Here is a 12,094-nt window from a genome sequence, read left to right on the forward strand (position 1 = left end):
TTACATTCAGCTTCATAGAATAAACGTGAGGTATCCCTCGAAATAAGTGATGAAAAATATCAGCTATATGAAAATATAAAAAATAAATGTATACGACATTGATTTGTTCTTGTAAAATGTATTTTATTAATTATGATCTGATTATCAGAAACAAGCTAATCCTTAAGTCGGGTTATATATCTAAATTCCCGTGTACCATTAACGCACCACACCGTTCAAGCGACCTGCAGCGGCACCTAGCGATCATTCGGGTGAATTTAGCATAAACAGCTCGTTTCTACGTGTCCCCCAGCTACGTGAAATCCCGCTCCCAGCTTCCACAGGAGTAGCAGCGATAGGTGAAAGGGTGAAAAAGCAGAACGGGAGTCGGTCAAACATGGGGGAAGTTGTTCTGCCACGGCGCATGTTCCTCTGGTGCATGGCGGTCATCTACTTGACTGCTTTTGTTTCCCTCTACGTGCAGATACCAGGTGAGCCTCTCAACTCTGCAGCCCAAGAAGCGGCTAGCTGACTTCCCTTAATGGTATGTGTTAGCCTGTTAGCTGGGAACTTGGCGCTTCCTGTGTGTGTGTTCCTCTGCTTTCCACGCCGTTAGACGTGGTGAAGAACCGCCTGGAAGTTTCTTCATCCCGGGCACGGTCAGCCTGCAACTGGGCCAAATTTACAAGCAACCTGTTGTAAAAAAAAAAAAAGACATACGGTGGCATTTTGAGCCACAGCACAACCGAACTATGTTTTTAATGGTGGCGTAAGGGGTATCTCTGCAGCCCAGTTAAGTTAAAAAAAAAAAAAAAAAAAGTTTCCTCCGCCCATATTTGAAAGGAAATGTATTTGGGCTATTTTTTAATTTAGTCGCAATGGCAACATGACTTTCCACTGCAAATGTTACTACTGTTTATTCTCGTTAATTTTTTCGCCATATTACATACATTTGCAACATTGTTAAAGTTTTTAAACTAATAACTGGTGGTTATAATAAAATATTTTCATTCATTTTACTTATGGAACTGCATCACATATGTATGACCAGTGTTGTTATTTTTCGATTCCACCCAGCAGGTCACCAGATTATAATGATTCAGATTATAATCTCCAGCACTGAGAAGTAAAATTTTTTTAAAAAGAGTAACATAATGAATCCACTGCTCACCACCAGCATAATCAGTACGGTTGCTTTCCGTGTTTGTGTGCAGGTCTGTATGGAAATGAGGGGCTGCTCCCTGCCCGCTGGCAGTTGCGATACAGCGGGAAGCCTCTGGTGGAGCAGCTGCTCTCCTCTCCCACGCTGTTGTGGCTGGGACCTCGGCTTGGCCTGGACACTCACACTGCCATGGAGCTGCTGTGTCTTATTGGTGCGGCACTGAGCCTTGCTGCCACGCTGGTGGAGGCTTTTCGAGACAGTGTGGTGTTCTTCTGCCTCTGGGTCTTGTACCTGTCTATGTATGAGGTGATTTTGCACGGTGGTAATGCACTCTTCTGTTTTTTCCTGTCCCAGTATTTCTCACTAAACTTTTGTCTGTTACAGGTAGGCCAGGTTTTCCTCTACTTCCAGTGGTGAGTGCAATGCAGTTCATTTTTTTCCTGAATACCACACAGCTTCTAAAACAGCAGCTGCTTAAAGGAGATCATTTTATCAGTGTGCTGCAAGGTCTCTGCTGCTGTGCAGCACTGTTGTAGATGCAATTTCTTACTAGTCTCTCCTCTTGCTTTGATTGCTTGCTTTTCAGGGACAACCTGCTCCTAGAGACGGGGTTCCTCTGTATCCTTGTTGCTCCCCTGACTTTAATCAGAGGGACACGAGGGGTCAGAGAGCACGATCGTGTCACCTTCTGGCTTACTCGCTGGCTGCTCTTCAGACTCATGTTTGCATCCGGGGTGGTGAAGCTCACCTCACGTTGTCCCACCTGGTGGGGCCTTACAGGTACAGATGAGTGACTGTATGGATGCCATTTATGCTGTCTTTACACAGTGAGGCAGTGGTGTCATGTTTTTTTTCCCCCATTTCATTCTGTCATTTTCCTCCATCTGATTACTCTCTCCCTCTTTTTGCTGTGTGTTGAGCAGCCCTCACGTATCACTACGAGACTCAGTGTATCCCAACCCCTCTGGCCTGGTTTGCCCACCAGTTGCCGGTGTGCTGGCAGAAGCTGAGCGTGGTGGGAGCCTTCGTTATCGAGATCGCCGTTCCGTTCCTGTTCTTCAGTCCACTGCGGAGGCTCCGACTTGGAGCTTTTTACTTGCAGGTGAAAAGAAATGAATTTTTTCATGTTTTGCTTTTGTTTCACCTGCAGTATTATCAACCTCAATGTTGGCTCTAAAATGAAATCAGTCTGTTTTCTCTCCTCGTGTAGGTGCTGCTTCAAGTCTTCATCATTTTGTCTGGCAACTACAACTTCTTCAACCTGCTGACTGTGACCCTCTGTCTGTCACTCCTGGATGATCGCCATGTCTACTTCTGGCTGCGCAAGGCATACAAGACTGATAACGGGAATGATGGTATGAAACTGAACATTGCACAGCTGCAGCCCAGGCGATGTTTCGTAGGCTAAGGCGTAGCTGTTTGTCACGAAGAATGCACATTTTGTTTTATCTCAACTTCCTTCAGACTAAAAGAAATATTGAGGACAAACTTTGCTCGCTCTCTCTCTCCACTGTATTTAGACTCAAAGCTGTGGTCGTGGCTGTGTTACCTGCTGGAGCTGGTGGTCTGGGCTCTGCTGATTGTTGGAACAATCATCTGCTTTGACCTGCAGCTGGATACAGCTAAGAAAGGCATCTCCTCGCGGACAGGTGAGTGTTTTTTTTTTTTTCTTCTTTTTATGTGCCTGTAACCAATTTTGCTTCTCTTTTTTTTCATGTTTCTTAAAATGTCCTTGGCAGCATTTACATACCACCAGTTTAACCTGTTTCTGAAGACCGTCACTATTCCCTGTATCTGGATCGGTGTCCTCTCACTCACCTGGGAGATGGTTACCTCTCTCTTCAGGTAAGATTGACCTATAAATGGTTGTGATGTGTTGCTTGTTGAGCAGTTGCCTTTTAGATGTTGTGCAACTTAACGTCTAACTTTTATTTCTAGGTGTGCGTGTGTGTCTGGTTTCTTTAAGAGGTTTTGGGGAACGGTCCAGTGGACGGTGTTCGCGGGGGCTGCAGCTTCAATGTTCGCTGTCAGTCTGGTGAGTTCTGTTGGAAACATGGGAACTGATAAAGCTCATAAGCGATCAGCTGTAAATCGCCTGATTCTCTTTCAGGTGCCGTTTACCTTCATAGAGTACGATTCCAACTCCAGGTTGTGGCCAGGAGTGCGCCAAGCCTATGAGATGGTTGATCGCTATCAGGTAGTCAACTCGTACGGTTTGTTCAGAAGGATGACCGGAGTTGGCGGGCGACCCGAGGTTGTCATTGAGGGAAGCAGTGATGGGGTCACATGGACGGTGAGAACTTAAACAAGATGTAAAATTCTCTAATTTGTAAATTAGGAAAACTGCATATTTCATAACATTAACTTATTTTTATTTAAATCTTTTTTTCTTTATAGGAGATTGAGTTCATGTATAAGCCAGGGAATCTGAGTGCATCTCCTCCTGTGCTGACACCCCATCAGCCCAGGCTGGACTGGCAAATGTGGTTTGCTGCTCTTGGGCCCAATACGCAATCTCCATGGTTCACCAGCCTGATGTACAGACTCCTGCAAGGAAAAAGAGACGGTATGAACACGTAGAGCGGAGAGCTGCATTTTCCTTGTGCAGCTGCTTAATGGGAAGTTCAGTTAATCAAATGAGGGGGAAGAAAATCCCATGCTGTTTGTTTATACGGTTTTCTTTGAAAGCCACATTTTATGGTATTTTCAAAGGTGGTGCAATCAAAGGAAAAAGTAGCAGGAGGCAAATAAAAATCCACCAGAGATCCATGTTACAAGTTTTGTGTTCTACCTTAGTCTCGAGTTAGACTATTCTACAGTGCTCAATTACCTTGGTCAGGAACAAACAGTTCTCTTAAAGTTCGCCTTGTGTTCTGCAGTTATTGAGCTGATCCAGTCGGATGTATCCCAGTATCCATTTCACCAGCAGCCGCCTGCCTACCTGCGAGCTCACCGCTACAGATACTGGTTTACCGAATCAAAGGCTGACGGGTCAGTGCTCTCTGGTTCTCCTCGTGCTTCATTGTGTTTGCCTGCATTGAAGAAACTTCACTGGAAACATTTCACAGCTTGATTTATTCCTTTATTTAATTTTCTGGTGTTTAAAAAAAGTGACTTTAGACATGCAGACTTTGATGCAGGTTTACTTATTTTATCCTAAAACTAGACCTCACTGACTCTTTGTTTGCAGCTCTTTCCCAGAGCGCTGGTGGAGGAGGGTCTATGATGAGGAGTTCTATCCCATAGTGCATCTGGGAAACAGTTTCCTAGAAGGCATGCTCAACCAATATGGACTTAAGGTAACTCTTGAAAATGCTTTCCTGTATTCGAGGAGCTTCATGTTCGCTCCTGATTAGATTTAGACTTCTGGATAGTTGTTCCACAGAACCAGATTTTTATGTGTTTGAAGCCCTCCCTGGAACAAACAAGGCAGACCATTCAGAAGAGAAAAGAGGACCCACTGTACACCAGTGTATCATCCTTTTCAGATGAATTGTAGAGAATATTACAAGTGGTCAGAAGTGTGGGGGAGGGTGAAAATGAGATGCGGCATGCAGTTCTATTTTCCTGCATGAATTAAAATGATGATAGAAGACTACATGTCCATGACGCATGTCAGTATAGGAAGCAGTCAGTTTCATAATTTCAGTGTGAAAATAAAACTAACATGATTGGTGATGTGATGTAATAAAAACACAAGCCTTAGTTTTCCAGCTCAAAAGATCCAGTGTTAGCACCACCATTGATCCACACTGATTTCTGTTTATAGGACAAGTCTCCTCCGCGCCGTTTGTCCAACACCACTGTTGCCCAAGCGGTGAGGTGGGTGCGCTCTCAGGTCAGAGGTCTCCCTGCGCACACACTCATCTGGACCCTGATTGCCTGCAGTGCCACCTTCTGTCTACTTCAGGGATTGCGACATAAAAACAAAGATGCAGAGAAGCCTTTAAACGCTCACAAGGCCACAGCGACCGATCGTACTGAAAATGCAGCCGACGGCTCTTCTTCAGACCATCATGAGAAGTCTGATGAACAGCAGGCAGATGAGGAGGAGGATGATAAAGAAGCAGACAGTGAAGATGAGGTGGAAGAGGAGGGAGAAGAGGAGAACGAAGTTGATGAAGAAGATGAGGACGAAGAAAGGATAGAAAAAAGATGAGGGCCTTGAAAAAGGTGCTGGTAATCCATCGTAGACTGTTATCATGTCTGCCTTTATAAAATGTTACCAAGATGACCAAAGAAGATGTTTTCTGTATTTTTGTGTTTCCCGATCAGCCACTCGTTAACAACATGCCTGCTTTGTTTCACCAACACTTCACTGCACCACACTGTACCTCTCTGTATTTCTGCTTCATCACTTTGCAGAAGTTTTTTAAACATTTTAATGCCTTCCTTGTCAGTTCTGACATATACAGCTGAACACCTGGAGAAGACCAGTTAAAAAAAACCCAAACAAATCATGTAGAATGAAACGAAACAATGATGTGGGCTCTGGTTTGTGTAGCGTTGACGCTACTGTTCGGCACAGTTTGTCTCCTGCCTGTGTTGTTTGCGTCTTGCTGTATGTACAGAACTAAATCACACAAGCACTTTTCCCCTTTTCTACAAACATATGTGTGTTTTGGGTTTTGTTTTTGTTTAAGATTTCAAATTAAACACATGGAACACTGTAGTGTTTTGAAATTTTTTTATATATATGTAACAGTACAATAAAATCACCACTGTTTCCCGCCCTCTCAGATCATCATCTGCTACTCATCTTACCGTTCCGTCCTCACACCTTATCACTATGGGGAGCAGAGCTTTCAGTCGCTCTGCTCCTCGGCTCTGGAACTCTCTTCCTCCTGCACTAAGAAATATTGACACCCTTTCCATATTTAAGACACAGCTCAAAACACACCTGTTTAGACTGGCTTATTCGCTTTAATGCTGATTTTATCTGTTGTCACGCTCTGTTTTGTAATTTTAACATATTTTATGACTATTGTTCCTTTTATTAATTGTGTTTTTTGTAAGGTGACCTTGGGTTTCTGAAAGGCGCCCTCAAATAAAATGTATTATTATTATTATTATTATTATAAAAGCGAAATTTTGATTTGTATATGCTTTATTGTATAAAATAGGCATTATTATAATGATTAGTATGCACAAAATAAGATTGATTTATCCAGTAAAAACTAAACTATATACAGAAAGAAAGTTCAGCTATAGTGTTATCATAAAGCTATACATTTAGTCACAGTGTCACAATATAGGTATGTAAAATCATTCCTCTAACAGTGTTGTCGTTGATTTTTCTTTTTTAAACGTTCCTTTTGGTCCGTTTTACCACTGCAGTACTCCAGGACAGTACTTGTCGATCAGAGACTGGTAGTACACCTTCAGGTTGTTGACGTCAGGCAGATCAGTGGTTTTTGTGTACAGGTCAAATTTGCTGTAGATGAATCAGAGTTAAGTCCTGGGTACAAAACTTGACTGAACACATTTTACATGTGTGTTTAAGATACTCACTTGAACTCTTTGACCCAGGGCAGCATCTTCAAGTCTTTATCGTTGCACAGATGCATGTAATCTCCATGGGAGTGCCAGGGGTAGAAGGAATGGAAGCGAATCATGTATAAGCCCTGGAGGGAGACACAAATTAGAGGTGTCACTGTATGCATGGAAAAAACAAATTTATTTTTTCCACTATAATCGGGATTTATCCACTAATTCTTCTATTCTAACCCTTTTCTTCTGATGCCTAATCTTTTACCTTTACTCTGGTTGTGTTGGAGTTGCAATCAGTCTTTCCCCACAAATTAATCCGATTAAATGTTTGGTTCTTAAACCTGCTGAAATCTACCCTGGTTCTCAATGGGAACCAGGGTAGATGGAAAAGAGGAATTAGTGTTTAAGCTGTTCATTCAGAGCCAAGACTTTCCTGTTGCCTATCACTTTTGTGCCAACTATAAAGCTAATTGCCCCCGATAAAAACAATTTAAAGTAATAATTAACTCACCTCCTCTGGGATGAGGCACTTGTTGAACTTCATAACTCTGTAAAGATACTCTGAAGACAAGAATGCAAGGGTGTAGATCACAGTGTAATAGATAAATGCTCTTCTATAGTAGTAGAACTTTTAATAATAATTTAAGTCATGCGTGGCTGATGATGCTTCTTACCATCGTGGCCCCAGGACATGAGGACATTGTCAAGGCCACAGTTTGGTTCGTAGATCCCAAACTCAGTGCTAAAGGGGGAAAAACATAACAGGATCAACTCCCTGAACTTTTAATAATTAGATTACAATTTACTGTCAGCAGTCATAAATTTACAAGGAGCATATTTTCAAAAGCACAAATAAAAAAATATTTTTGGTCAGCTGATTAACACCAATTTTTATGTCCACTGAGCAGTTTGCTTTCAAGCACACTTCGTTAACTTTTTTTTTTCTATGTTCTCGTCTGTAAAATATGTGCAATTATTTTGTGAAATTTGCAGAGTCAACGTCAGAATACCAACTTGTATTTGGGATTATTGTCATCTGGATTTTTCAGGAAGGTGTTGTTTCTGAACACAATGGAGTTTTGAAATTTGCAGCCAACGGGGAAAGTGTCGCCCACTACAGCCCACTGCAGGACACAGAGACACAGACAGTTACCTTAGAAACCTATTAAAATTAAACATTAAACAAATGGGATTTATATAGTAATAATAACAATAATGAGTAATAAACTAAATTAACACAACTGTGTTAAAACTTCCGTTTGAGGAAAAGCAGCTCTGAAAACTTTGGGAACGATGAATCTGCTGTGCCAGCTCTACCTATCTTGGACCTATCCCTCACCTGCGGTTCATCCCAGAGAGCCATGATCTTTCCAACATCATGGATCAGACCAACCAGCTGGAACCATTCTGAGAGGTACAGTAAGTACAAGATATTTACTCTATAGCATGAGCTTTTCCACAGTCTCGGTGCATTTCTGATTCTCTCTCTGCACTTTACCTTTGTCTGGGTGTTCTTGGCAGATGCCTTCAGCAGTCTGGAAAGCGTGGAAGGAGTTGGGGAAGTCCACATCGGGATCAGACTCATCCACAAGCTGGTCTAGAGACATGATGGCATCCATCATCCCCATCCGGGTGTGGTTACAACCGTTCCATTCAGTGTGCTGCATAAATATTAGACAGTTAAATAACTCCAAGAGGTGTGTGAAAAATGCTTTGGTGAACAGATAGAAGTGATGCTATTCAGCGGTCAAAGGAGCTTGCAAAGAAAAGCGTCTGGACTTCTTTAAGTTGCTTGAAGACGTTTCACCTCTCATCCGAGAAGCTTCTTCAGTTCTAAGGTCAAATGGTGGGGAGTCCCAGATTTAAACCTAGTGGGAGTATCCCCCCACAGAGGGACAAAAGGACCCCCTGATGATCCTCTAATCGCCTGAGCCAAGGTGTGAAACTGGGTGTGGGTCCCAAAGAGGCACAGAAAAGAAGATCAGACACCAGCAAGGGAGGATAAGAAAGACAGACGCAACAACATTGTCATCCCCTATGTAGCCGGTGTATCAGAAAAACTCAGGAGTTTTCTCCAAGCATGATATCCCAGTGCATTTCAGACCCAGCAACACAGTCAGACAAAAACTGGTTCACCCGAAAGACAAAACTCCAAAACACAGACTTAACAATGTGGTGTATGCTGTACAGTACAGCGAGGAATGCCCAGACCTCTACATTGGAGAGACCAAACAGCCACTTTACAAGCGCATGGCACAACACAGAAGAGCCACCTCCACAGGACAAGACTCAGCTGTCCATCTGCATCTTAAGGATAAAGGACACTCTTTCGAGGATGCCAATGTTCACATTTTGGACAGAGAGGACAGATGGTTTGAAAGAGGAGTGAAAGAAGCCATCTATGTCCACTGTGAGCGACCATCTTTGAACAGAGTGCGGTGGTTTACGACACCAACTGTCTGCCATCTATAATCCAGTTTTGAGATCCCTCCCCAGACGCCTTAACGCCCACTCACATCCTGGGCCATCTGACCTCAGGAATTCGCATGATAAGGTGGGGCCAGGTTTCACAAAGAGCTCACCTGAAACTCTGGCTGATTGGGACCCACACCCAGTTTCACACCTTGGCTCAGGCGATTAGAGGATCATCAGGGGGTCCTTTTGTCCCTCTGTGGGGGGATACTCCCACTAGGTTTAAATCTGGGACTCCCCACCATTTGACCTTAGAACTGAAGAAACTTCTCGGATGAGAGGTGAAACGTCTTCAAGCAACTTAAAGAAGTCCAGACGCTTTTCTTTGCAAGCTCCTTTGACTACGATGACCTGGATGACTGAGAACCTTCACAGACACGATGCTATTCAGCAGTTAACACTAATATTCTGCCATTTACAATAAAGCAAAAGCACATCATGTTGTCAAATATATGACAATATATTCAATGTATAACTTTGTGAGGAGAATTAGGTTAAGTAAACAATGTTAAGGCCAGAGACTGGTCTGTGATTCTGACCTCTTTTTTTGTTTGCTCAGTCTGAGTCAAGTTTGCTCATCCAGTGGCAAATCCAGAGGTCGCACAAGTTCAGCGTGATTGACTAAAAGCTGCCATTCATGAATCTGTAACTGATCATTTCACATAGTGACAGACCTTATTTTTAATAGCAAGGTCTCTTTTTTAAAATGTTCTCTTTGTACCAGGTTGTGATCAAAATTTTACTCGCTGTTTTTTTTCCTTCTAATTTTCTCACCTTTTGGTTTACAAACTCCACTGTTTGATAGGTGTGCATCAGGCTGTACGTGTTGAAGACACGGTCAATTAGGTTTCCGCTCTGAAAACACAGACCAACACCAACAGATTCTCAAAAGCAAAAACTGATTTCCAATGTTTCCGTGTGTTTTTTTATGTGTAATATCGTTACGTATGTTGCTAAATAGACTTCAGTGAACAGATATTGCAAAGGGGTTATATACAAAATTTAAAAAAATTACCTGTTTCTCAATTATCTTTGTAGCTGTGTTATTGTACTTAATTATAATCAATCAGCTTCCTTTTGTCCACTTAAAATATGTTTACAGAACTATTTTTGCATTTGTTGCAATTTCAGCTGTCTTCTTGGGCAGATTACTCTTAAAACAGACATTTTTAAAGTAAACAATAATTTTTTTAACTGCATAAATAAAGGATACATAAAAGTCACTGCCAAAAAGTGATTGCGGCTTCTACCTTGTTACAGGAATGTTGTTTGTTGGTTAAGATGACTTGATATAATTCACGAGGGATATATTTGACATATGTTTCACATATTGTAGATCAACAAGTTATTTATAGAAGTTTAAATACAAGCAATCAGTTTTTGGCAAATGCCGGAAATCAGTTTTTGGCAGACAATCACTTTTTGGCACAACACCGGCCAATGATTGGTCGCTCAGTGGATCTAACAAACACACTCTAAAGGACTAAGTCCTGCCCCCACACCATTTATATATTACATATACATATGTGCATATTAATTAAACTTATGTTTACATGCTTTTTATCAGTATTTATTATAATTAACTTTGTTTTTATCAATATTTATTCCCATTGTGAGAGTATGAATATTTATACGTTTAATCCCATTTTTAACACTGGGTTACATAGTTGTTTAGTTAGATCAGACCATCAAATCAATGAGCTTCTCGGAAAATCTGCATTAGACTGTAATGTTTGATTAGTTAAAAATCTGAGCACATATGCAGAACTGTGTCAGCCTCTGCTGGTAAAAACTCAACTATCTTTCAGTGAGTTGACCCCACTGTGGAAGCTTAAACTCAGTGAATGACCTGAACTCCCCTTGTGGTCAGCCTTGGGTTAGTATTAGGCACATTTTGATATTTTGCTTAAGTTTTGGCTCACTCTGAAGCTCAGCTTTTTTTTTTTTAAACTTAAAGCCAGTTATGTCTGCCTGTAATTATAACCTCAGTTTTTTCCTTCAACTCATAAATTAATGTGGAATTAAGCTGGTTTGTTTAATTACCTCAAAGTTTCTGTAGTCTTCCTTGTCTTTCGCCTTACTTGTCTCCAAATTTGGCCGATATGCCAGAGACGGGTCCGGACCCTTTGAGCAGTAAAAAAAACATTTTCAGATTTTACAAAGCTATGCAGCAACTCTGCTTTCAAATGAATGGTGTGAATGGGCAAAAATTACACTTACAATGTTGATGATCCTCATGGCTGATAGGTGAAATCACAGTTACTGTTGGGTTGTGATGGGTTGTGATGCATCGATGCTCTGGTGGTCACTGTCTGCCTGCCCATATATATCCTCCTGGTTCAAACTATAACCTTTTTGACGTGCATTGGGGGCTAGGTTTACAGCAATGTCCTGTCACACTTTAACCAAATTTTATGTAATGGGGTACCCTGTGTTGCACGTTGGCCTTGTTTGTGTGTTTTTGTATGTCAGAGTGTCTGTCCGTTCCAGGAAGAGCTTTTCAGTGATCAGCAGATTGCATGTTTGGGCTTATGTAGAATGACTCAATACTTCTTTTCACAGTTAAGTTGTTTTTATTTTTTTATAATTATCGGGGAAAAAAAGTTTTTACACATATGTAGATCTGTTTTTAATACTATGTATGCATTACATGCAGTAGATTTGTCATATTTACATGTCTGCGAACTCTATCACAAACTATTTAAATAGCAAAACAATTCTGCTTTCTTGTAATCTATGGCTACTGGTCCTCATGAAGGCAGGCTCTGACTTGGGATTTTTCAGTATCAACGGTCCTGTCTTTCAAGTATCAGCTGGTTCAAACGCAGATTAACAGAGGTAAAGTTGACAAAGATGTCCAAACAAGCGTCACTTCGTGACCCAGTTCTTCTATTTTTTTTATTGATTGCTGTCTGTCACATAAACCAAATGCCTGCCTCTTTACCAGGTCACAATGTGAACATGTAAAGACTGAACAAACGACAGGAAAAC

General features: G+C 41.5%; 2 protein-coding genes across 2 annotated transcripts; one reads left to right on the forward strand and one right to left on the reverse strand.

Moving 5' to 3' along the window:
* Positions 1-254: 254 nt before the first annotated feature.
* lmf2a (lipase maturation factor 2a) lies at positions 255-6,198 on the forward strand. The gene is made up of 14 exons (XM_085165198.1): positions 255-470; positions 1,194-1,447; positions 1,526-1,554; positions 1,728-1,921; positions 2,065-2,243; positions 2,352-2,496; positions 2,662-2,790; positions 2,881-2,986; positions 3,080-3,176; positions 3,252-3,434; positions 3,539-3,707; positions 4,021-4,132; positions 4,332-4,440; positions 4,911-6,198. Exons 1-14 carry the CDS (start codon positions 377-379, stop codon positions 5,298-5,300), a joined length of 2,190 nt encoding a protein of 729 aa, XP_085021324.1. The 5' UTR covers positions 255-376; the 3' UTR covers positions 5,301-6,198.
* miox (myo-inositol oxygenase) lies at positions 6,199-11,472 on the reverse strand. Its single transcript, XM_085165210.1, has 10 exons — positions 11,324-11,472; positions 11,147-11,227; positions 9,878-9,958; positions 8,130-8,292; positions 7,971-8,038; positions 7,646-7,755; positions 7,306-7,373; positions 7,143-7,192; positions 6,653-6,765; positions 6,199-6,575 (listed from the first exon to the last, which is right to left on the reverse strand). The coding sequence occupies exons 1-10, from the start codon at positions 11,339-11,341 to the stop codon at positions 6,467-6,469; spliced, it is 861 nt and encodes a 286-aa protein (XP_085021336.1). The 5' UTR covers positions 11,342-11,472; the 3' UTR covers positions 6,199-6,466.
* Positions 11,473-12,094: the final 622 nt, after the last annotated feature.

Source organism: Neolamprologus multifasciatus, chromosome 7 (assembly GCF_963576455.1).
Source record: "Neolamprologus multifasciatus chromosome 7, fNeoMul1.2, whole genome shotgun sequence".
Classification (NCBI taxonomy): Eukaryota; Metazoa; Chordata; class Actinopteri; order Cichliformes; family Cichlidae; genus Neolamprologus; species Neolamprologus multifasciatus.

Coding starts and splice junctions, on each gene's coding strand:
- lmf2a (XM_085165198.1), top strand. CDS start 377: ATGGGGGAAGTTGTTCTGCCACGGCGCATGTTCCTCTGGTGCATGGCG. Junction 1,555..1,727: donor GTTTTCCTCTACTTCCAGTG/GTGAGTGCAATG, acceptor CTTGCTTTTCAG/GGACAACCTGCTCCTAGAGA. Junction 2,987..3,079: donor ATGGTTACCTCTCTCTTCAG/GTAAGATTGACC, acceptor TTTTATTTCTAG/GTGTGCGTGTGTGTCTGGTT.
- miox (XM_085165210.1), bottom strand. Junction 9,959..11,146: donor AAGACTACAGAAACTTTGAG/GTAATTAAACAA, acceptor CTGTGTTTTCAG/AGCGGAAACCTAATTGACCG. Junction 7,374..7,645: donor GACAATAATCCCAAATACAA/GTTGGTATTCTG, acceptor TTCCCCCTTTAG/CACTGAGTTTGGGATCTACG.